This window comes from Salvelinus namaycush, unplaced genomic scaffold (genome assembly GCF_016432855.1).
Source record: "Salvelinus namaycush isolate Seneca unplaced genomic scaffold, SaNama_1.0 Scaffold658, whole genome shotgun sequence".
Classification (NCBI taxonomy): Eukaryota; Metazoa; Chordata; class Actinopteri; order Salmoniformes; family Salmonidae; genus Salvelinus; species Salvelinus namaycush.
Genome location: NW_024061373.1, coordinates 87,463 through 113,829, shown reverse-complemented (window position 1 = coordinate 113,829; position 26,367 = coordinate 87,463). Strand labels below are relative to the sequence as shown.

The following is a 26,367-nucleotide window of genomic DNA, read 5'->3' as shown; positions in this document are numbered from 1 at the left end:
GACAAAGATCGTACTTTTTGGAGAAATGTCCTCTGGTCTGATAACAAAAATATAACTATTTGGCTATAATGACCATCGTTATGTTTGGAGGAAAAAGGGGGATGCTTGCAAGCTGAAGAACACCATCCCAACCGTGAAGCATGGGGGTGGCAGCATCATGTTGTGGGGGTGCTTTGCTGCAGGAGGGACAGGTGCATTTCCCAAAATAGATGGCATCATGAGGCAAGAAATGTATGTGGATATATTGAAGCAACATCAAGACATCAGTCAGGAAGTTAAAGCTTGGTCGCAAATGGGTCTTCCAAATGGACAATGACCCCAAGCATACTTAAGTCAAGGTATTGGAGTGGCCATCACAAAGCCCTGACCTCAATCCCATAGAAAATGTGTAGGCAGAACTGGAAAAGCGTGTGCGAGCAAGGAGGCCTACAAACCTGACTCTGTTACACCAGCTCTGTCAGGAGGAATGGGCCAAAATTCACCCAACTTATTGTGGAAGGCTACGTGAAACGTTTGACCCAAGTTAAACAATTTTAAAGGCATTGCTACCAAATACTAATTGAGTGTATGTAAACTTCTGACACACTGGGAATGTGATGAAAGAAATAAAAGCTGAAATGCATAATTCTATCTCCTATTATTCCACATTCTTAAAATAAAGTGGTGATCCTAACTGACCTAAGACAGGGAATTTTTACTGGGATTTTAATGTCAGGAATTGTGAAACTGAGTTTGTCTCGCTCGTCAAAATGAACGGACCAAGGCGCAGCGTGAGTTGAGTTCCACATAATTGTAATTAAAGTGAAACTTTAAAAAAAAACAATAAACAAACAACGAACGTGAAGTACAGAGAGCACTAGGCACTAACTGAAACAATATCCCACAAAGCAGGTGGGAACAATGAACCACTTAAGTATGATCCCCACTTAGAGACAACGATAAACAGTCTCCTCTAATTGGGATCCATACTAATACACCAACATAGAAAAACAAATACTAGAAAACCCCCCTAGTCACGCCCTGACCTAAAACACCATAGAGAACCCTGAGGGCTCTCTATGTTCAGGGCGTGACAGTTTAAATATACTTGGCTAAGGTGTATGTGAACTTCTGACTTCAACTGTATCAAGAGAACATCCCTGGTCATCCCTAATGCCTCTAATCTGGCAGACTCACTAAACACACATGCTTCATTTCTAAATGATATCTGAGTGTTGGAGATAGCCCCTGGCTATCCATAAATAAAAAACTAATTGATTTGCAATGGCTCCAGTGATATTGTCATTTCAATGAATTTATTGTATAAAATGGTAGGCTACAGTAGCCTACATAGGCATAGAAATCACTATACTAATTGTTGGCCAACAGATGCAAATGTATCATTCTCCACATTTTAATGTAATTTTCATTGAACTTTTCCCCATAACAGAAGCAGCCGAGGGAGTTCCTTAACTTCCATTTCAAATGTCTACTCTTCGCTTCATACAGTATGTTTTTCCATAAGCAAAGTCCTCAATAGAATGCAGTTTAAACCACCTCTGAGTGACCAACATTGATGTTTTGTTTTGAGTCACCGTTTGAACCCATTAATCTGAATATTAGTCAGAGAGAGAGATAGAGACGGGGGAATTCCTTAACTTCCATTTCAAATGTCTACTCTTCGCTTCATACAGTATGTTTTTCCATAAGCAAAGTCCTCATTAGAATGCAGTTTAAACCACCTCTGAGTGACCAACATTGATGTTTTGTTTTGAGTCATCGTTTGAACCCATTCATCTGAATATTAGTCAGAGAGAGAGATAGAGACGGGGGAATTTTGTCAGACCTGGGCCCTGACAGTAGATCTCAGTAAGACAAAAAGAATGGTGTTCCAAAAGATGTTCAGTTGCCAGGACAACAAACACAAATTACATCTAGACACTGTTGCCCTGGAGCACATAAAAACTATATATACCTCGGCCTAACATCAGGACCACAGGTAACTTCCACAAAGCTGTGAACAATCTGAGAGACAAGGCAAAGAACATGTGCCATCAAAAGGAACATAAAATTCGGCATACCAATTAGCATCTGGCTAAAAATACTCAGTTATAGAACACATTACCCGCTCACCAACCAAGAATTCACAAAATGTGACAAACACAAAATTCAGACTCTGCATGCTTAATTCTGCAAACCTATCACCATATAATGCATGCAGAGCAGAATTTGGCTGATACCCGCTAATAATCAAAATCCAGAAAAGAGCAGTTACAAGGAAACAAATCAATCACCTACAGAGAGATGAACCTGGAGAATAGTCCCCTAAGCAAGCTGGTCCTGGGGCTCTGTTCACAAACAGAAACACACCCTACAGAGCCCCAGGACAGCAACACAATTAGACCCAACCAAATAATGAGAAAACAAAAAGATAATTACTTGATACATTGGAAAGAATTTACAAAAAAAACAGAGCAAACTAGAATGCTATTTGGCCCTAAACAGAGAGTACACAGTGGCAGAATACCTGACCACTGTGACTGACCCAAACTTAAGGAAAGGTTTGACTATGTACAGACTCAGTGAGCATAGCCTTGCTATTGAGAAAGGCCGCTGTAGACAGACCTGGCTCTCAAGAGAAGACAGGCTGTGTGCACACTGCCCACAAAATGAGGTGGAAACTGAGCTGCACTTCCTATCCTCCTGCCAAATGTATGACCATATTAGAGACACACATTTCCCTCAGATTACACAGAACCACAAAGATTTCGAAAACGAATCCAATTTTGATAAACTCCCATATCTACTGGGTGAAATACCACAGTGTGCCATCACAGCAGCAAGATTTGTGACCTGTTGCCACAAGAAAAGGGCAACCAGTGAAGAACAAACACCATTGTAAATACAACCCATATTTATGCTGATTGATTTTCCATTTTGTACTTTAATAACCTCTAACGCCTCACAAACCCCCCCATCAAAAAAGCTGACTAGCATAGCCTAGCCTAAAGCCACAGGGATATCATATAATAAAATGTTAATGAAATCACAAGTCCAAGACACCAAATGAAAGATACACATCTTGTGAATCCAGCCATCATTTCTGATTTTTAAAATGTTTTACAGGGAAGACACAATATGTAAATCTATTAGCTAACCACGATAGCAAAAGACACAACTTTTTTTGTCCACCATTTTTTTCCTGCATAGGTAGCTATCACAATTTAGACCAAATAAAGATATAAATAGCCACTAACCAAGAAACAACTTCCTCAGATGACAGTCTGATAACATATTTATTGTATAGCATATGTTTTGTTAGAAAAATGTGCATATTTCAGGTATAAATCATAGTTTACCATTGCAGCCACCATCACAACTCTCACCAAAGCGACTAGAATAACTACAGAGACCATCGTGTATTACCTAATTACTCATCATAAAACATTTCTTAAAAATACACAGCGTACAGCAAGGTGTCCTTTCTCCAGAACAATCGTCTTTTGGTTGAAAGATGTCCTCTTCTCATGTGGAAAAAGCAGCTAACGATAGCCACCCACTGGAGAGGTGCCCAACTAGTGAAAGCGCATCACAAAGAAATCCAGGAAAATCGCAATAAACTGATATAAACTGCTATAAGTCGGTTTAAATTAACTACCTTATGATGTCTTTAACACCTATAACGAATAAAAACATGACCGGAGATATAGAACTGCTAAAACGAAAGCGTTTGCAGGACGCCATTGTGATGTCCTCTTGCGCCAGATGTCCCGTTGAAAAGAATGGTACTTCCGTTCCATGATCATTTATAGTGGCCCAGATTGCGCAATCCACTCCATTCAAATTCTCCCCGCTTACAGACATCTAGAGGAAGGCGTATGCAGTGCATGTAGCCCGATGGCTTACATGGGGACTTATAAACTGACCTCAGAACAGGGACCTAGATTTCTGAAATCTCACTCCCTGACAGGAAATGTGCTGCAGAATGAGTTCTGTTTCACTCAGAGAAATAATTCAAACGGTTTTAGAAACTAGAGAGTGTTTTCTATCCAATAGTAATAATAATATGCATATTGTACGAGCAAGAATTGAGTACGAGGCAGTTTAATTTGGGAACTAATTTTTACAAATTTGAAATGGCGCCCCCCTAGTGTCAAGAAGTTTTAACTATTTGCACGTCATTATAACACTGTATATAGACATATGACTTTTGTAATGTCTTTATCCTTTTGGAACTTTTGTGAGTAATGTTTACTGTTCATTTTTTAAATTGTTTATTTTAATTTTGTTTTATCTATTTCACTTGCTTTGGCAATGTAAACATATGTTTCCCATGCTAATAAAGCCCCTTAAATTGACAGCGATGATGCCATTGTTTATGGTACAGTTTTCTTCACCTCTCCAGGTAGAAAGACGAAGGTCATCAGTGTTGTTATTCAGTCTTGTCTGTTCTCTTCCCATCTCTCTAGACTGTCCACCAAGCCAGCAGGGCTCCTCCACCAGAGAGATGCCCAGAGGGGGCTGAGGCCAGGGCTCTCCACCCGGTCTCCAAGGAGACCACCATGCTCAGCTTCAGCCTGGAGATGAGACGAGAGGACGACCTGGATGACCTGGAGAGGTGGGCTGAATCAATCAATCAATCATCCATGAACCGTTTTTGTACATAGTCCCCACATTTTAGGGGACCAAAAGTATTGGGACAAATTTACTTAACTTTTTACTACTTTAATACATATTTAAGTATTTGGTCCCATATTCCTAGCACGTTATGATTTACATGAAGCTTGTGACTCTACAAATTTGTTGGATGCATTTGCTGTTTGTTTTGGTTGTTTTAGATAATTTTGTGCCCAATTAGAAATTAATAGTAAATAATACATTAGCTGTATTAAAGCTGACAGTCTGCAATTTAACCTCACAGTCATTGTATCATTTCAAATCCAAAGTGCTTGAGTACAGAGTCAAACCCCCCCAAAAATATGTCACAGTCCAATATTTTTGGAGCTCACTGTATATTCCTGGAACGTGTGTTGACACCCATATTATATTTAGTGTATAATGTATTTTAATGTTTCCCAAACACGTGCACATTTAGTTTTTTGCCTTAGCACTACACAGCTGATTCAAATAACCAACTCATCATTAAGCTTTGATGATTTGAATCAGCTTTGTAGTGCTGGGGTAAAAACCAAAGCGTTCACCCATGGGGGCCCCCAGGACCGAGTTTGGGAAACGCTGTTTTAATGGACCACTGGCCTTACACGAATCTACATAAAAATGTATAACGTCATGTATCGTTCCTGAATAAAGTGACTCCTATCGCCCCATGGAAGACCTCACAGAAGAGGATGACAACAAAGCTGATGATGAGGTTGACGGTGTGTTCCTGGTTGCCATGACGAACACCAGAATCTCCGTGGTGAGGGGGCGTGGCTGCGGTGACGGGAGCTCTTGTCACAACTGTGGCAAGTCGGATTGTAACTTCAACGAGGTTGTCATGGTCGCAGAGTCCAGCAAAGTCACCTTGGGTAAGATTTAATAATATTATGTATTTTTAAGCAGTGGGGGCAGTTCCCAGCCCACTTGTATTTTTTGACTATCTTTTAATTGATAGGACAGTGAGTAGAGGGGACAGGAAAGACAGGAGAAGATTGTGTTCAATAGATAGTGGGATGGTTTTGTACCCAGGCATACACGATACATGAGCACTGGGGTGTGGCAGCATATAACCACAAGCTAGAACACAGCAGGCCAGCCTTCATTTTCATTTAACCAGGGTGTACCCTGGGCATGTTCTGGTGCTTACTTCTAAAGAACACGTCTGGTTGGTAAGTAGGCTATTCCTTTTATTAATGGTATCAGTACTGCCAGTGCTGCTGTAGCATTTTATTCTGCTGTTCTAACTGGTTTTTATCTGGCATTTAACAACACATTGTATGGTGACAACAGATACTTTCTGATACTACTTACTCAACTCGACCTGGTTCCAAATCGTGGGCAATAGCGGTGCTTGTAGAAACAATCATATTTACATTTTTTATATTTTATTACTGTATAATTACAATTTTTTTAAACTAACTGGTTACAAATCGTGAATAGTGGTGCTTATAAAATCTATCATATTTTATTTTCACATTTATTACTGTGAATTAACCATTTCATCACATAATTTCTGAGTAAATACAGGTTCATTTGTGTAATGTAAAATACACTTCCCTCATTACCATCACTATCTCTCATGGCCATTCCGACAGAGAAGTGAAACCCTGGTCATGAATACCATATCACAATCACCATGTCCACATATTTATAAACCTGACTTGATCCTTTCCACATCTCCTCCACATAGTAATAAACTAGACTTTTATCATTTCCACATCTCCTCCACATAGTAATAAACTAGACTGGATCCTTTCCATATCTCCTCCACATAGTAATAAACTAGACTGGATCCTTTCCACATCTCCTCCACATATTTATAAACTAGACTTGATCATTTCCATATCTCCTCCACATAGTAATAAACTAGACTGGTTCCTTTCCATATCTCCTCCACATAGTAATAAACTAGACTGGATCCTTTCCACATCTCTACATAGTAATTAACTAGACTGGATCCTGTCCACATCTCCTCCACATAGTAATAAACTAGACTGGATCCGTTCCACATCTCCTCCACATAATTATAAACTAGACTTGATCATTTCCATATCTCCTCCACATAGTTATAAACTAGACTGGATCCTGTCCACATCTCCTCCACATAGTAATAAACTAGACTGGATCCGTTCCACATCTCTATATAGTTATAAACTAGACTGGATCCTTTCCACATCTCCTCCACATAGTAATAAACTAGACTGGATCCTTTCCGCATCTCCTTTACATAGTAATAAACTAGACTGGATCCTTTCCACATCTCCTCCACATAGTAATAAACTAGACTGGATCCTTTCCACATCTCTATATAGTTATAAACTAGACTGGATCCTTTCCACATCTCTATATAGTTATAAACTAGACTGGATCCTTTCCACATCTCTATATAGTTATAAACTAGACTGGATCCTTTCCACATCTCCTCCACATTGATATAAACTAGACTGGATCCTTTCCACATCTCCTCCACATAATTATAAACTAGACTGGATCCGTTCCACATCTCTATATAGTTATAAACTAGACTGGATCCTTTCTACATCTCCTCCACATAGTAATAAACTAGACTGGATCCTTTCCACATCTCTATATAGTGATAAACTAGACTGGATCCTTTCCACATCTCTATATAGTTATAAACTAGACTGGATCCTTTCCACATCTCTATATAGTGATAAACTAGACTGGATCCTTTCCACATCTCTATATAGTGATAAACTAGACTGGATCCTTTCCACATCTCCTCCACATAGTTATAAACTAGACTGGATCCTTTCCACATCTCTATATAGTGATAAACTAGACTGGATCCTTTCCACATCTCCTCCACATAGTTATAAACTAGACTGGATCCTTTCCACATCTCTATATAGTTATAAACTAGACTGGATCCTTTCCGCATCTCTATATAGTGATAAACTAGACTGGATCCTTTCCACATCTCTATATAGTGATAAACTAGACTGGATCCTTTCCACATCTCCTCCACATAGTAATAAACTAGACTGGATCCTTTCCACATCTCTATATAGTTATAAACTAGACTGGATCCTTTCCACATCTCTATAAAGTTATAAACTAGACTGGATCCTTTCCACATCTCTATATAGTGATAAACTAGACTGGATCCTTTCCACATCTCCCTCACATAGTTATGATCTAGACTGGATCCTTTCCAGATCTCTATATAGTTATAAACTAGACTGGACCCTTTCCACATCTCTATATAGTTATAAACTAGACTGGATCCTTTCCACATCTCCTCAACATAGTAATAAACTAGACTGGATCCTTTCCACATCTCTATATAGTTATAAACTAGACTGGATCCTTTCCATATCTCCTCCACATAGTAATAAACTAGACTGGATTCTTTCCACATCTCTATATAGTTATAAACTAGACTGGATCCTTTCCACATCTCTATATAGTTATAAACTAGACTGGATCCTTTCCACATCTCTATATAGTAATAAACTAGACTGGATCCTTTCCACATCTCCTCCACATAGTAATAAACTAGACTGGATTCTTTCCACATCTCTATATAGTTATAAACTAGACTGGATCCTTTCCACATCTCTATATAGTTATAAACTAGACTGGATCCTTTCCACATCTCTATATAGTTATAAACTAGACTGGATCCTTTCCACATCTCCTCCACAGAGTAATAAACTAGACTGGATCCTTTCCACATCTCTATATAGTTATAAACTAGACTGGATCCTTTCCACATCTCTACATAGTTATAAACTAGACTGGATCCTTTCCACATCTCTATATAGTTATAAACTAGACTGGATCCTTTCCACATCTCTATATAGTTATAAACTAGACTGGATCCTTTCCACATCTCTACATAGTTATAAACTAGACTGGATCCTTTCCACATCTCTATATAGTTATAAACTAGACTGGATCCTTTCCACATCTCTATATAGTTATAAACTAGACTGGATCCTTTCCACATCTCTACATAGTTATAAACTAGACTGGATCCTTTCCACATCTCTATATAGTTATAAACTAGACTGGATCCTTTCCACATCTCTATATAGCTATAAACTAGACTGGATCCGTTCCACATCTCCTCCACTCTTAGCACCATGGGATTATTTCACTTGTGTAGCTTCACCAATGCTCTGCCATGGGTCCCAAACAATGACATCATCCAAACGAAGAGCTTGTTGAGGTATGTTTCCTTATCTTCTTCATTGTATTTTCTGATGACCATGTCTGTTTGTTTCTCTCTTTTTGTGTTCAGTGTCACGAGGAATGGGCAACTTGGAAAAAGTACAACAGTTGGACAACATCTTTATTGAAAACTATTTATACCACATGTACCTTCGGCGTAAACTTACACGTAAGATGTGGAGTATTCCTAGTTTGTCAGCAACTCCAGGTTTGTTATAGAATAATGTGTTTTTGTATTATGCCGTCGATTTTCTTATTCTTTTATCGTGATAAAAAATATACAACTGTGTTTATTAAACGTTGCAATGGCAATTAGTGTACAAATATTAACTTGATGATGGACAGTGTAAACTGTCTAGACTACAGACTGCGAACGCTAACTTTATCCCAATGTTTTTTGTTACTATGGTAATAACTGATTATTGATTTGTTTTTGGATTGATTTATTCCAGAGAAGATCACCATCTATCACTACAAGTCTGACTGTGTGGACGGAGAGTTTCGGGGGGTCCCTGTGGTCCTCAACTTCACCAGCTCTAACTGTTTCCTCAAGTGTGTTAAGGACGGAGAGAGAGTCTCTCTCTGTGTTGAGGTGAGCACATACCCTTCTGCTTTCTGCTGCTAAGACTAATGTTAGCAAGGTCCTGACAAACGAAACTACAAAATGAGAGTATCAAGTTGGGTTCTCTTATTATATTTATTGCAGCGCATCAAGGAGAGAGCGTCTGCGCCAAAACAGTACAATAGTACTTCCCTAAAGAGAGGATATTTCTACAGATACACAAATAACTCCTCACAAGGTCACAGATGAGCATACACTGACTATACTAAACATTAGGAACACCTTTCTAATACTGAGTTGCACCCCCAGTCCCCCCTTTTGCCCTCAGAACAGCCTCAATCTGTCGGGGCATGGACTCTACAAGGTGTCAAAAGCGGGGTTATGTGGTTCAAGGCCCTCTAATAGACATTGGGGTTAGGTGGTTCAAGGCCCTCTAATAGATATTGGGGTTAGGTGGTTCAAGGCCCTCTAATAGATATTGGGGTTATGTGGTTCAAGGCCCTCTAATAGGTATTGGGGTTTAGGTGGTTCAAGGCCCTCTAATAGACATTGGGGTTATGTGGTTCAAGGCCCTCTAATAGATATTGGGGTTAGGTGGTTCAAGGCCCTCTAATAGACATTGGGGTTATGTGGTTCAAGGCCCTCTAATAGATATTAGGGTTATGTGGTTCAAGGCCCTCATAGACATTAGGGTTATGTGGTTCAAGGCCCTCTAATAGATATTAGGGTTATGTGGTTCAAGGCCCTCATAGACATTAGGGTTATGTGGTTCAAGGCCCTCATAGACATTGGGGTTATGTGGTTCAAGGCCCTCATAGACATTGGGGTTATGTGGTTCAAGGCCCTCATAGACATTGGGGTTATGTGGTTCAAGGCCCTCATAGACATTGGGGTTATGTGGTTCAAGGCCCTCATAGACATTGGGGTTATGTGGTTCAAGGCCCTCTAATAGATATTGGGGTCAGGTGGTTCAAGGCCCTCATAGACATTGGGGTTAGGTGGTTCAAGGCCCTCTAATAGACATTGGGGTTAGGTGGTTCAAGGCCCTCTAATAGACATTAGGGTTAGGTGGTTCAAGGCCCTCTAATAGACATTAGGGTTATGTGGTTCAAGGCCCTCTAATAGACATTGGGGTTAGGTGGTTCAAGGCCCTCTAATAGATATTGGGGTTAGGTGGTTCAAGACCCTCTAATAGACATTGGGGTTAGGTGGTTCAAGGCCCTCTAATAGATATTGGGGTTAGGTGGTTCAAGGCCCTCATAGACATTGGGGTTTAGGTGGTTCAAGGCCCTCTAATAGACATTGGGGTCAGGTGGTTCAAGGCCCTCTAATATATATATTGGGGTTAGGTGGTTCAAGGCCCTCTAATAGACATTGGGTTTAGGTGGTTCAAGGCCCTCTAATAGATATTGGGGTTAGGTGGTTCAAGGCCCTCTAATATATATATTGGGGTTAGGTGGTTCAAGGCCCTCATAGACATTGGGGTTAGGTGGTTCAAGGCCCTCTAATAGACATTGGGGTTAGGTGGTTCAAGGCCCTCTAATAGATATTGGGGTTAGGTGGTTCAAGGCCCTCATAGACATTGGGGATAGGTGGTTCAAGGCCCTCTAATAGATATTGGGGTCAGGTGGTTCAATGCCCTCTAATAGATATTGGGGATAGGTGGTTCAAGGCCCACTAATATATATATATTGGGGTTAGGTGGTTCAAGGCCCTCTAATAGATATTGGGGTTTAGGTGGTTCAAGGCCCTCTAATAGACATTGGGGTCAGGTGGTTCAAGGCCCTCTAATAGACATTGGGTTTAGGTGGTTCAAGGCCCTCTAATAGATATTGGGGTCAGGTGGTTCAAGACCCTCTAATAGATATTGGGGTTAGGTGGTTCATGGCCCTCTAATAGATATTGGGGTTAGGTGGTTCATGGCCCTCTAATAGATATTGGGGTTAGGTGGTTCAAGGCCCTCTAATAGACATTGGGGTTAGGTGGTTCAAGGCCCTCTAATAGACATTGGGGTTAGGTGGTTCAAGGCCCTCTAATAGACATTGGGGTTAGGTGGTTCAAGGCCCTCTAATATATATATTGGGGATAGGTGGTTCAAGGCCCTCTAATAGACATTGGGGTTAGGTGGTTCATGGCCCTCTAATAGATATTGGGGTTAGGTGGTTCAAGGCCCTCTAATAGACATTGGGGTTAGGTGGTTCAAGGCCCTCTAATAGACATTGGGGTTAGGTGGTTCAAGGCCCTCATAGACATTGGGGTTATGTGGTTCAAGGCCCTCTAATAGACATTGGGGTTAAGTGGTTCAAGGCCCTCTAATAGATATTGGGGTTATGTGGTTCAATGCCCTCTAATAGACATTGGGGTTAGGTGATTCATGGCCCTCTAATAGACATTGGGGTTATGTGGTTCAAGGCCCTCATAGACATTGGGGTTAGGTGGTTCAAGGCCCTCTAATAGATATTGGGGTTAGGTGGTTCAAGGCCCTCATAGACATTGGGGTTTAGGTGGTTCAAGGCCCTCTAATAGACATTGGGGTCAGGTGGTTCAAGGCCCTCTAATATATATATATTGGGGTTAGGTGGTTCAAGGCCCTCTAATAGACATTGGGTTTAGGTGGTTCAAGGCCCTCTAATAGATATTGGGGTTAGGTGGTTCAAGGCCCTCTAATATATATATTGGGGTTAGGTGGTTCAAGGCCCTCATAGACATTGGGGTTAGGTGGTTCAAGGGCCCTCTAATAGATATTGGGGTTAGGTGGTTCATGGCCCTCTAATAGATATTGGGGATAGGTGGTTCAAGGCCCTCTAATAGATATTGGGGTCAGGTGGTTCAAGGCCCTCTAATAGATATTGGGGTTAGGTGGTTCAAGGCCCTCTAATATATATATTGGGGATAGGTGGTTCAAGGCCCTCTAATAGACATTGGGGTTAGGTGGTTCATGGCCCTCTAATAGATATTGGGGTTAGGTGGTTCAATAACCTCTAATAGATATTGGGGTTAGGTGGTTCAAGGCCCTCTAATATATATATTGGGGATAGGTGGTTCAAGGCCCTCTAATAGACATTGGGGTTAGGTGGTTCATGGCCCTCTAATAGATATTGGGGTTAGGTGGTTCAAGGCCCTCTAATAGACATTGGGGTTAGGTGGTTCAAGGCCCTCTAATAGACATTGGGGTTAGGTGGTTCAAGGCCCTCATAGACATTGGGGTTAGGTGGTTCAAGGCCCTCTAATAGATATTGGGGTTATGTGGTTCAAGGCCCTCTAATAGACATTGGGGTTATGTGGTTCAAGGCCCTCTAATAGATATTGGGGTTATGTGGTTCAATGCCCTCTAATAGACATTGGGGTTAGGTGGTTCATGGCCCTCTAATAGACATTGGGGTTATGTGGTTCAAGGCCCTCATAGACATTGGGGTTAGGTGGTTCAATGCCCTCTAATAGATATTGGGGTTAGGTGGTTCATGGCCCTCTAATAGACATTGGGGTTATGTGGTTCAAGGCCCTCATAGACATTGGGGTTATGTGGTTCAAGGCCCTCTAATAGACATTGGGGTTATGTGGTTCAAGGCCCTCATAGACATTGGGGTTATGTGGTTCAAGGCCCTCTAATAGATATTGGGGTTAGGTGGTTCAAGGCCCTCTAATAGACATTGGGGTTAGGTGGTTCAAGGCCCTCTAATAGACATTGGGTTTAGGTGGTTCAAGGCCCTCTAATAGACATTGGGGTTAGGTGGTTCAAGGCCCTCTAATAGATATTGGGGTTAGGTGGTTCAAGACCCTCTAATAGACATTGGGGTCAGGTGGTTCAATGCCCTCTAATAGATATTGGGGTTAGGTGGTTCAATGCCCTCTAATAGATATTGGGGTCAGGTGGTTCAAGACCCTCTAATAGACATTGGGGTCAGGTGGTTCAATGCCCTCAAATAGATATTGGGGTTAGGTGGTTCAAGGCCCTCTAATAGACATTGGGGTCAGGTGGTTCAATGCCCTCTAATAGATATTGGGGTTAGGTGGTTCAAGACCCTCTAATAGACATTGGGGTCAGGTGGTTCAATGCCCTCTAATAGATATTGGGGTCAGGTGGTTCAAGACCCTCTAATAGACATTGGGGTCAGGTGGTTCAATGCCCTCTAATAGATATTGGGGTTAGGTGGTTCAAGGCCCTCTAATAGACATTGGGGTCAGGTGGTTCAAAGCCCTCTAATAGACATTATGGTGTTTCAGGCGAACTATAGTCCTCTGGCTCCTTATTGTAGTGGTACAAGGGACCGAGACGTCACTCCCTACATCGTCAAAGGGTCACTTTTACCAGCATTTTCACAATCAGTAGTGACATCATCACACTTGCCCTCTGAACCGCCAGGCACTAGGCAGCACAGACATCGGGTCATAACCCATATGAAAGGTACGGCGCACAACTACAGTCAGTTTACAGGCGTTCACCAGCAGTGAGTCATTCCAGGACCAGATTGTGTCCCACATACAGTATTGTTGTTTACCAGAGATCACAGTCTGTTCACCAATCACCCTTTCACTGCTAAAGGAACCAATTGCAGCTTTCACCTTGACATTTACAGAGGAATGTATAATGGAGATAGCCTTCAATTGGGTGATATGGGCCCGGCAGACTCAGTCAATTCATGCAACTCAGCGAGTTCTTTAAGGATAGTGGAAATATATAGAACAGGTATGTTTGCTGTTAGTGACTGGGTATGTTCAGTTGTTCTAGGGAACAACGGAGCGGCAGGTAGCCTAGTGGTTAGTGACTGGGTATGTTCAGTTGTTCTAGGGAACAACGGAGCGGCAGGTAGCCTAGTGGTTAGTGACTGGGTATGTTCAGTTGTTCTAGGGAACAACGGAGCGGCAGGTAGCCTAGTGGTTAGTGACTGGGTATGTTCAGTTGTTCTAGGGAACAACGGAGCGGCAGGTAGCCTAGTGGTTAGTGACTGGGTATGTTCAGTTGTTCTAGGGAACAACGGAGCGGCAGGTAGCCTAGTGGTTAGTGACTGGGTATGTTCAGTTGTTCTAGGGAACAACGGAGCGGCAGGTAGCCTAGTGGTTAGTGACTGGGTATGTTCAGTTGTTCTAGGGAACAACGGAGCGGCAGGTAGCCTAGTGGTTAGTGACTGGGTATGTTCAGTTGTTCTAGGGAACAACGGAGCGGCAGGTAGCCTAGTGGTTAGTGACTGGGTATGTTCAGTTGTTCTAGGGAACAACGGAGCGGCAGGTAGCCTAGTGGTTAGTGACTGGGTATGTTCAGTTGTTCTAGGGAACAACGGAGCGGCAGGTAGCCTAGTGGTTAGTGACTGGGTATGTTCAGTTGTTCTAGGGAACAACGGAGCGGCAGGTAGCCTAGTGGTTAGTGACTGGGTATGTTCAGTTGTTCTAGGGAACAACGGAGCGGCAGGTAGCCTAGTGGTTAGTGACTGGGTATGTTCAGTTGTTCTAGGGAACAACGGAGCGGCAGGTAGCCTAGTGGTTAGTGACTGGGTATGTTCAGTTGTTCTAGGGAACAACGGAGCGGCAGGGTAGCCTAGTGGTTAGTGACTGGGTATGTTCAGTTGTTCTAGGGAACAACGGAGCGGCAGGTAGCCTAGTGGTTAGTGACTGGGTATGTTCAGTTGTTCTAGGGAACAACGGAGCGGCAGGGTAGCCTAGTGGTTAGTGACTGGGTATGTTCAGTTGTTCTAGGGAACAACGGAGCGGCAGGTAGCCTAGTGGTTAGTGACTGGGTATGTTCAGTTGTTCTAGGGAACAACGGAGCGGCAGGTAGCCTAGTGGTTAGTGACTGGGTATGTTCAGTTGTTCTAGGGAACAACGGAGCGGCAGGTAGCCTAGTGGTTAGTGACTGGGTATGTTCAGTTGTTCTAGGGAACAACGGAGCGGCAGGTAGCCTAGTGGTTAGTGACTGGGTATGTTCAGTTGTTCTAGGGAACAACGGAGCGGCAGGTAGCCTAGTGGTTAGTGACTGGGTATGTTCAGTTGTTCTAGGGAACAACGGAGCGGCAGGTAGCCTAGTGGTTAGTGACTGGGTATGTTCAGTTGTTCTAGGGAACAACGGAGCGGCAGGTAGCCTAGTGGTTAGTGACTGGGTATGTTCAGTTGTTCTAGGGAACAACGGAGCGGCAGGTAGCCTAGTGGTTAGTGACTGGGTATGTTCAGTTGTTCTAGGGAACAACGGAGCGGCAGGTAGCCTAGTGGTTAGTGACTGGGTATGTTCAGTTGTTCTAGGGAACAACGGAGCGGCAGGTAGCCTAGTGGTTAGTGACTGGGTATGTTCAGTTGTTCTAGGGAACAACGGAGCGGCAGGTAGCCTAGTGGTTAGTGACTGGGTATGTTCAGTTGTTCTAGGGAACAACGGAGCGGCAGGTAGCCTAGTGGTTAGTGACTGGGTATGTTCAGTTGTTCTAGGGAACAACGGAGCGGCAGGTAGCCTAGTGGTTAGTGACTGGGTATGTTCAGTTGTTCTAGGGAACAACGGAGCGGCAGGGTAGCCTAGTGGTTAGTGACTGGGTATGTTCAGTTGTTCTAGGGAACAACGGAGCGGCAGGGTAGCCTAGTGGTTAGTGCGTTGGGCCAGTAACCTAAAGGTTGCTAGATCGAATCTCTGAGCTGCCAAGGTAAAAATCTGTCGTTCTGCCCCTGAACAAGGCAGTTAACCCACTGTTCCTAGGCCGTCATTGTAAATAAGAATTTGTTCTTAACTGACTTGCCTAGTTAAATAAAGGTTCAATAAAAAATGTGGCGTCGTTGGGAAAAGATAACTTCAACACAGTAATCAATAGGGACTTTACATGTCTGTGTTCGTTACCAGCTGAGGGGCTCTCCCATGTCCAGGATGCAGCTGAGAATAGTTCCTTTATGAGAAACAGCTGGTGGTTTGAAATAGAACAGTAGATGTTAGACAGTGTGGTATAGAATCTGGTCATGAGTAGCGTTGCTGAAAGGTACAGGAGTGATTACAGTCAAGCCCTCAACTTGCATTGCCCTCCCCTGTGACCACTTCCCCGGGAGTCTATCTCCAATAGGAACTTTAAATTTACATTTACATTTAAGTCATTTAGCAGACGCTCTTATCCAGAGCGACTTACAAATTGGTGCATTCACCTTATGATATCCAGTGGAACAACCACTTTACAATAGTGCATCTAACTCTTTTAAGGGGGGGGGGGGGGGGGGGGGGGGGGGGGGGTTAGAAGGATTACTTTATCCTATCCTAGGTATTCCTTAAAGAGGTGGGGTTTCAGGTGTCTCCGGAAGGTGGTGATTGACTACCACAGACAGTGGAGGCTGCTGAGGGGAGAACGGCTCACAACAATGGCTGGAACGGAGCGAACAGAATGGCATCAAACACCTGAAACCATGTGTTTTTTAAAATTATTTATTTATTTAACCTTTATTTAACTAGGCAAGTCAGTTCAGAACACATTCTTATTTACAATGACAGTTACAAAGCCTACCCTGGTCAGTAACGACATGGGAATTGAACCGAATGGAGGTGGAGCACAGCACCTGTCGCAGGACAAGTAGTCTTCCTAGAGACCTTTGGCACTCGTGGGATCATTATTATGTAAGAGTGAGTGAATAAAGCCGGTCTTGCTCTCGACCAGCAGTGAGAAGGGGAAGTGGGGGCCTGCGTTTAGTTTCACGCCACCACATCGTTATCTAGACTGTGTGGACCAATCACTGTGAAATGGTTAGTGAGATTCCTATTCGAGGAAGACATTTCATTAAAACGGACCGTCCTCCAGTGACTACAATCATCTGAGAAGTTACCGCCCCAGGCTAGCCAAGGATGAGTCTGGATAAAGGGGGTGGTATAATTAAGCAGTAAGGTACAAGGAGGTGTGGTATATGGCCAATATACAACGGCTAAGAGCTGTTCTTAGGCACGACGCATCGCGGAATGCTGGTTGGCTGACAGCCGTGGTATATCAGACCGTATACCATGGGTTTGACAAAAGGTTTATTTTTACTGCTCTAATTACTTTAGTAACCATTTTATAATAGCAATAAGGCACCTCAGGGTTTGTTGGATATAGCCAATATACCACGGCTAATGACTATCCAGGCACTCCGCGAATCGTCGTGCTAAGAACAGCCTTTAGACGTGGTATATTGGCCATATATCCCCCCCCCCCCCCCCCCCTCCAATCAGCATTCAGGGATGGAACCACCCAGTTTTATAATTGTCCGTGTCATACGTGGTAACAGACCACGATCACATGCAGCGTCACAACTGAAGAGGATAGGGGTGTTAACAGTTTTAGCATACCACATTTTTACCACATCTGTCCCTCCCAAAGTCAGTGTTACCATGTGGCACTATCATCCCACAGACCCTGAGCGGTCTCCGTCTGATTGATTAGGCGGGAACACTTATGCTCAAAGGTCAAGTTGGCAGTCAACCCCCCCGATCATCAAATGGCAAAGGAGTGCCTTTCCATTCTGACAAGAGTGTAACTCCATCCTACATCAAACTCACAGGAGAAAGACGAGTTCTCTGTTTGGTTATCAATCACACATCAAACTCACAGGAGAAAGACGAGTTCTCTGTTTGGTTATCAATCACACATCAAACTCACAGGAGAAAGACGAGTTCTCTGTTTGGTTATCAATCACACATCAAACTCACAGGAGAAAGACGAGTTCTCTGTTTGGTTATCAATCACACATCAAACTCACAGGAGAAAGACGAGTTCTCTGTTTGGTTATCAATCACACATCAAACTCACAGGAGAAAGACGAGTTCTCTGTTTGGTTATCAATCACACATCAAACTCACAGGAGAAAGACGAGTTCTCTGTTTGGTTATCAATCACACATCAAACTCACAGGAGAAAGACGAGTCCTCTGTTTGGTTATTAATCACACATCAAACTCACAGGAGAAAGACGAGTTCTCTGTTTGGTTATCAATCACACATCAAACTCACAGGAGAAAGTCGAGTTCTCTGTTTGGTTATCAATCACACATCAAACTCACAAGAGAAAGACGAGTTCTCTGTTTGGTTATTAATCACACATCAAACTCACAGGAGAAAGACGAGTTCTCTGTTTGGTTATCAATCACACATCAAACTCACAGGAGAAAGACAAGTTCTCTGTTTGGTTATTAATCACACATCAAACTCACAGGACAAAGACGAGTTCTCTGTTTGGTTATCAATCACACATCAAACTCACAGGAGAAAGACGAGTTCTCTGTTTGGTTATCAATCACACATCAAACTCACAGGAGAAAGACGAGTTCTCTGTTTGGTTATCAATCACACATCAAACTCACAGGAGAAAGACGAGTTCTCTGTTTGGTTATCAATCACACATCAAACTCACAGGAGAAAGACGAGTCCTCTGTTTGGTTATTAATCACACATCAAACTCACAGGAGAAAGACGAGTTCTCTGTTTGGTTATCAATCACACATCAAACTCACAGGAGAAAGACGAGTTCTCTGTTTGGTTATCAATCACACATCAAACTCACAAGAGAAAGACGAGTTCTCTGTTTGGTTATCAATCACACATCAAACTCACAGGAGAAAGACGAGTTCTCTGTTTGGTTATTAATCACACATCAAACTCACAGGAGAAAGACGAGTTCTCTGTTTGGTTATCAATCGCACATCAAACTCACAGGAGAAAGACGAGTTCTCTGTTTGGTTATCAATCGCACATCAAACTCACAGGAGAAAGACGAGTTCTCTGTTTGGTTATCAATCGCACATCAAACTCACAGGAGAAAGACGAGTTCTCTGTTTGGTTATCAATCGCACATCAAACTCACAGGAGAAAGACGAGTTCTCTGTTTGGTTATCAATCGCACATCAAACTCACAGGAGAAAGACGAGTTCTCTGTTTGGTTATCAATCGCACATCAAACTCACAGGAGAAAGACGAGTTCTCTGTTTGGTTATCAATCGCACATCAAACTCACAGGAGAAAGACGAGTTCTCTGTTTGGTTATCAATCGCACATCAAACTCACAGGAGAAAGACGAGTTCTCTGTTTGGTTATCAATCGCACATCAAACTCACAGGAGAAAGACGAGTTCTCTGTTTGGTTATCAATCGCACATCAAACTCACAGGAGAAAGACGAGTTCTCTGTTTGGTTATCAATCGCACATCAAACTCACAGGAGAAAGACGAGTTCTCTGTTTGGTTATCAATCGCACATCAAACTCACAGGAGAAAGACGAGTTCTCTGTTTGGTTATCAATCACACATCAAACTCACAGGAGAAAGACGAGTTCTCTGTTTGGTTATCAATCACACATCAAACTCACAGGAGAAAGACGAGTTCTCTGTTTGGTTATCAATCACACATCAAACTCACAGGAGAAAGACGAGTTCTCTGTTTGGTTATCAATCACACATCAAACTCACAGGAGAAAGACGAGTTCTCTGTTTGGTTATCAATCACACATCAAACTCACAGGAGAAAGACGAGTTCTCTGTTTGGTTATCAATCACACATCAAACTCACAGGAGAAAGACGAGTCCTCTGTTTGGTTATCAATCACACATCAAACTCACAGGAGAAAGACGAGTTCTCTGTTTGGTTATCAATCACACATCAAACTCACAGGAGAAAGACGAGTCCTCTGTTTGGTTATCAATCACACATCAAACTCACAGGAGAAAGACGAGTTCTCTGTTTGGTTATCAATCACACATCAAACTCACAGGAGAAAGACGAGTCGTCTGTTTGGTTATCAATCACACATCAAACTCACAGGAGACAGACGAGTTCTCTGTTTGGTTATCAATCACACATCAAACTCACAGGAGAAAGACGAGTTCTCTGTTTGGTTATCAATCACACATCAAACTCACAGGAGAAAGACGAGTTCTCTGTTTGGTTATCAATCACACATCAAACTCACAGGAGACAGTTCATCTGTTTATCAGTCATAAATTCTGGGCCCTGGTCGCTTTCCAGGTGCTCAGGCACTCCCCATCTGGGAATATAGTCTCTCAACAGGGTTTTAGCTTCAGTGGGAGCATCATTCTTCCTAGTGGGGGCGACTTCAACCCACGTGGAGAACGTATCTAATACAAACAAACAATATTTTTACCCTTTACTTGGTGGTAAATAGATTACATTGATTTTAAGCTTTCCAAAGGGTTCCCATGGTAGTGATCTGGTTCCCATGGTAGTGATCTGGTTCCCATGGTAGTGATCTGGTTCCCACGGTAGTGATCTGGTTCCCACGGTAGTGATCTGGTTCCCACGGTAGTGGTCTGGTTCCCACGGTAGTGATCTGGTTCCCACGGTAGTGATCTGGTTCCCACGGTAGTGATCTGGTTCCCACGGTAGTGATCTGGTTCCCACGGTAGTGGTCTGGTTCCCACGGTAGTGATCTGGTTCCCACGGTAGTGATCTGGTTCCCACGGTAGTGATCTGGTTCCCACGGTAGTGATCTGGTTCCCACGGTAGTGATCTGGTTCCCACGGTAGTGATCTGGTTCCCACGGTAGTGATCTGGTTCCCACGGTAGTGATCTGGTTCCCACGGTAGTGGTCTGGTTCCCACGGTAGTGATCTGGTTCCCACGGTAGTGATCTGGTTCCCACGGTAGTGGTCTGGTTCCCACGGTAGTGATCTGGTTCCCACGGTAGTGATCTGGTTCCCACGGTAGTGATCTGGTTCCCATGGTAGTGATCTGGTTCCCATGGTAGTGATCTGGTTCCCACGGTAGTGATCTGGTTCCCAGTAACTGGACTGGTTTCTTTCATATTGTTTCAGATCTGGCAGTTTTTAACCATTTGTTTTTGCAAATTGGGCCAAATTCGGGACAATACCATTCTTTCCTACACATTCCTAACATCTCTCCTTGGACACATGCCTCGTTCCATGATACTATATGTGAGCAAGATAGGGAAGGAGTATGAGTGGCGCCACCGTACGGCCGTCTGGGTGGCGCCAGACGCCGTCGTCATCGGGTTTTCAGCCTGAAGACGTCAAACACCACTTCAACGGTATCGGCATTGTTTTGCATATTAACAGCATCAGTATAAGTATGTACAGTCACCATGGGTGAGTCCCGTGAGGGGAGGAGGAACCATGGGTGAGTCCCGTGAGGGGAGGAGGAACCATGGGTGAGTCCCGTGTGGGGAGGAGGAACCATGGGTGAGTCCCGTGAGGGGAGGAGGAACCATGGGTGAGTCCCGTGAGGGGAGGAGGAACCATGGGTGAGTCCCGTGAGGGGAGGAGGAACCATGGGTGAGTCCCGTGAGGGGGGGAGGAACCATGGGTGAGTCCCGTGAGGGGAGGAGGAACCATGGGTGAGTCCCGTGAGGGGAGGAGGAACCATGGGTGAGTCCCGTGAGGGGAGGAGGAACCATGGGTGAGTCCCGTGAGGGGAGGAGGAACCATGGGTGAGTCCCGTGAGGGGAGGAGGAACCATGGGTGAGTCCCGTGAGGGGGGGAGGAACCATGGGTGAGTCCCGTGAGGGGAGGAGGAACCATGGGTGAGTCCCGTGAGGGGAGGAGGAACCATGGGTGAGTCCCGTGAGGGGAGGAGGAACCATGGGTGAGTCCCGTGAGGGGAGGAGGAACCATGGGTGAGTCCCGTGAGGGGAGGAGGAACCATGGGTGAGTCCCGTGAGGGGAGGAGGAACCATGGGTGAGTCCCGTGAGGGGAGGAGGAACCATGGGTGAGTCCCGTGTGGGGAGGAGGAACCATGGGTGAGTCCCGTGAGGGGAGGAGGAACCATGGGTGAGTCCCGTGAGGGGAGGAGGAACCATGGGTGAGTCCCGTGTGGGGAGGAGGAACCATGGGTGAGTCCCGTGAGGGGAGGAGGAACCATGGGTGAGTCCCGTGAGGGGAGGAGGAACCATGGGTGAGTCCCGTGAGGGGAGGAGGAACCATGGGTGAGTCCCGTGAGGGGAGGAGGAACCATGGGTGAGTCCCGTGAGGGGAGGAGGAACCATGGGTGAGTCCCGTGTGGGGAGGAGGAACCATGGGTGAGTCCCGTGAGGGGAGGAGGAACCATGGGTGAGTCCCGTGAGGGGAGGAGGAACCATGGGTGAGTCCCGTGAGGGGAGGAGGAACCATGGGTGAGTCCCGTGAGGGGAGGAGGAACCATGGGTGAGTCCCGTGAGGGGAGGAGGAACCATGGGTGAGTCCCGTGAGGGGAGGAGGAACCATGGCCGCTGCTGCTTTCGCAGCCATGTCAGCACCTGGTTAGTTTTCCCCTGCTACGGAGTGGGGAGCGTGTTCTGTCGGGGTAGGCATATGGCCCGTTGGATGAGGTCTTGAATTTGAGATCTTTGTGACTCTAGTTCCTCATCTAGTTTTTGGATGTTATGTTTGTGAGATTCAACCACCGAAGTCTGGTGTTTTCAAATGAGCCAAACTGTAAAATAATGTTAATGTCATGAGGCATTGGTCACGGTCCCGACCGTGTTTCATTTCAAATGACTTTTTGTGGCAGCGTTTGATTCTTGCTCGGTCCAGGGAACCACCCTTTGGCCAGATGGTGTCCGTCAACTTGTGATTTAGGAAAATACTCCATTTACTCATCTTGAGAGAAGTCCTACAACTCTGAGCTACTTGGTTGTCCGGAGACCATTTGTCTTCAGTCTCAACAGCCTGTTCTTTACAATTACAGGCTCCCATGTTTTTTAACAGATTTAAAAAATATATATTTTACAAGTTTGGCGAGATCTTCAGGTGTATTTTCACTATTTCAGTTCAATGAGACATACAGATGGCACTATATTGTTGGTGAGCGCTTTGGGTATATTTGCATTTGGTATTCACATAATTTGCATGTATTTAGGTTCAGGTCATAAAATAATTTCTAAAAAGTATAATAAAGGGATATTTACCATGGGTCTAGCACCCAAAATACATAGTAAAAATGTTTAAATACATACTCTAACATTTATTACCTTGAGTTCTCACCCAGATGTACCTTACTTTATCCAGGATCATTCCTGGGTTTACCTTAACACAACATTTAATCCAGGATCCACTAAACTAACATATGGAATTGTTTTAAGATGGTCACACCATGGATCATTTTAGCTATTTGATTTTGAATTTTAGGACTTTAGGTATATTTGATCAAATATTGAATTTGGACTTTACTATTATAGCTTAAAGAAACACATTGAATAACATTCATAAATGGTAAAAATAAATAAAAATAAAAAGACAGTCAAAAAATACATCATAAAGAAATGTTTTTGAAAGCTTTAACATGTACACGTCCTTTCAGTCTTGTGACAAACAGACTGAAAAGCATCAGGAAGGATGATGAGGAGATCCAGGCGTTTGTCTTCTACATGAAGGCTGAAATGAGCAAACAGCGGTTTGAGTCCGCCTACTGCCAGGGCTGGTTCATCCACACTTCTAACGAGACTAAAGTAGTTTTGGGGAAACCCCAGGGGATGACAGGGGACCAGTCATTCTTCTTTGTCGTCCATACATGATGGAGAGGGTTTGTTGTTTCTGCATGTTATGTTACTCTAGTTTCTCTAGTTTTTTTATATATACCATCATTTTATACCATCGTTGTTTTGAAGTGATCTGTCCTATATCTACGAGATGTAAGAGCGCTTAGAAAATATTTAGTTTTTTTAGACACATATTAGACCCTTATTTTTGTTGGCACAAAACTACTTCGATACTTCCATTCATTTGTATGGGTTACCTTCAGACGATTCTCAAAGACTCTTGTGTGGGTCGTAAAGCGAAACGGAGAACACCATCGTGTTTGTGAGTCTCATCTTTCCATAGAGTTAGTAGGCCAAACCGTTCGGATGCTACAGACGTTTTTGGTGAGAGAACTGATTTTCAGGATATCTCATGGTCTGACAAACACAGCTGGAGCTCGGCCACCTTCCTCCACAGATGAGGAAGGGCGACATCGGAGGATGTGGTGGATTGAGACTCAGCCCAGAGGCGGATGTGGTGGATTGAGACTCATGCAAATATCTCTCGCTTAAACTGATGGATTTTGATGGGGATTTTTTTTATTGCGTTCACTAGATTGACACACAGATGTGCATCAATAGACTCTTAAATATTTAAGAATTTAAGATGTGTTCAATATAATTGCTACTATATGTATTTTTAGTTTGCCACTAATTGCATATTTTTCAAATAACTTAATCGCAGTCAGTAAAGGAAATGAGACCAAGGACTATTGTTATTCCCTGTTGTTAATGTTATTCCCTGTTGTTAATGTTATTCCCTGTTGTTAATGTTATTCCCTGTTGTTAATGTTATTCCCTGTTGTTAATGTTATTCCCTGTTGTTAATGTTATTCCCTGTTGTTGTTGTTATTCCCATGTTGTTATTCCCTGTTGTTAATGTTATTCCCTGATGTTTTTGTTATTCCCATGTAATGTTATTCCATGTTGTTATTCCCTGATGTTAATGTTATTCCCATGTAATGTTATTCCATGTTGTTATTCCATGTTATGTTATTGTTATTCCATGTTATTGTTAATCCATGTTCATGTTGAATTTGAGTAGTGAATAGTGTTACCTATACTGTACAGGCTTTAAAAGCAGATTTAGGTAGATATGCACAAGGACTAAAAGGAATTGTTGAATAATAATAATAATAATGATAGCTTTAACATGTACGCGTCCTTTCAGGCTTGTGACAAACACAGACTGAAAAGCATCAGGAAGGATGATGAGGAGATCCAGGCGTTTGTCTTCTACATGAAGGCTGAAATGAGCAAACAGCGCCGGTTTGAGTCCGCCTACTGCCAGGGCTGGTTCATCCACACTTCTACCGAGACTAAAGTAGTTTTGGGGAAACCCCAGGGGATGACAGGGGACCAGTCATTCTTCTTTGTCATCCATAAATGATGAAGAGGGTTTGTTGTTTCTGCATGTTATGTTACTCTATGTAGTTTATTTTATACCGTCATTTTATACCACCATTTTATACCACCATTTTATACCATGTCATTTGTATTTTTTTATTGATCCCATGAGTCCCTGGAAAACGATGATGATTGCTGAGTGGACTATACTGGCTACCATAAATGTGCTGTAGATGAATTGAATGTAGAGAAACAGAGCCCAGGAAAAGTATGGGGGTGTACTGATATTACAATACGTATGTGTAATACAATAATGCAGCAGTGACCTGCTATTCTGCTATTGCAGAGAGAAGTAGCTATGTATCATACACAAATAATTAGCATTTGTTTGTATTTTTCACTTATTGATAGTTTAGTCAGATGAGTAATGCTTTTATATTCTTTTTCTGTGACTTAAGTATTTTTATTTAGAATAAAATGTATTCTAAAACTCTACAAATGTCTTGAATTTATACATAATTTAAACGAATGATCCAACTTCTAATGTGGTCTTCTTGAAAGTGCTGTTGTTGTAGGGGGCTTTCAGATCTGTCAAGTCGTCTGTCAAACTTTCATACTGACAATCACCGACTCAGAATCCTGTCTGTTCATCCTCTTCTCCCTCAAATGTTTTGTTGGTCACGCCGTAGGGGTTCTCTGCATTCTCTTCAGCTTTCGCTGCAGATTTCCTGGCGATATAGAAGAGAAAGGACTGTGTCATGTTCATTTAAGCAATTTTAAGACACATTTTCCATATTTTATTAACAACCTCACAATTTGCAAGTGATGTAGCAATTAATTTGTCTCTTCCAGACCTGGGTTGAATACATGTGTCAAATACTTGATGTTGTTGATTTAGGTTGACTAGATAGCAGGATTTAAGTTCAGGATTAAGTTCAGGATTAAGTTCAGGATTAAGTTTGGTTCAAACTGTACTTGAACCTCTCTTTCCTCTTTTCATTCCTTAAAACAACATATAGCATCTCAGTTGGTGCTGACCTAGGATCAGGTTTGCCTTTTAAATCATAATGAATACATGATTACATGGACAGGGAGGACCTGATCCTAGATCAGCACTCCTACTCTGGTATGCTTTATGAACAGGGTTGCAAAATCCTGGTAACTTTGACAAAATTCCCTG

The 26,367-nt window shown here is 43.0% G+C and overlaps 1 protein-coding gene across 3 annotated transcripts in view; it reads left to right on the top strand.

The window, feature by feature from the left end:
• The window catches only part of LOC120042339, a 32,661-nt gene extending 6,982 nt beyond the window's left edge, over positions 1-25,679 (top strand). For 2 of the 3 annotated variants that reach the window (XM_038987149.1, XM_038987148.1), the window contains exons 4-8: positions 4,449-4,597; positions 5,290-5,507; positions 8,906-9,043; positions 9,288-9,427; positions 25,012-25,679. In XM_038987149.1, coding sequence (XP_038843077.1) covers positions 4,449-4,597; positions 5,290-5,507; positions 8,906-9,043; positions 9,288-9,427; positions 25,012-25,230 — 864 coding nt within the window. In that variant the 3' untranslated portion in view covers positions 25,231-25,679. The remainder of the gene's footprint in view (positions 1-4,448; positions 4,598-5,289; positions 5,508-8,905; positions 9,044-9,287; positions 9,428-25,011) is intronic. The other variant, XM_038987150.1, reaches the window with a different exon arrangement.
• Positions 25,680-26,367: the final 688 nt, after the last annotated feature.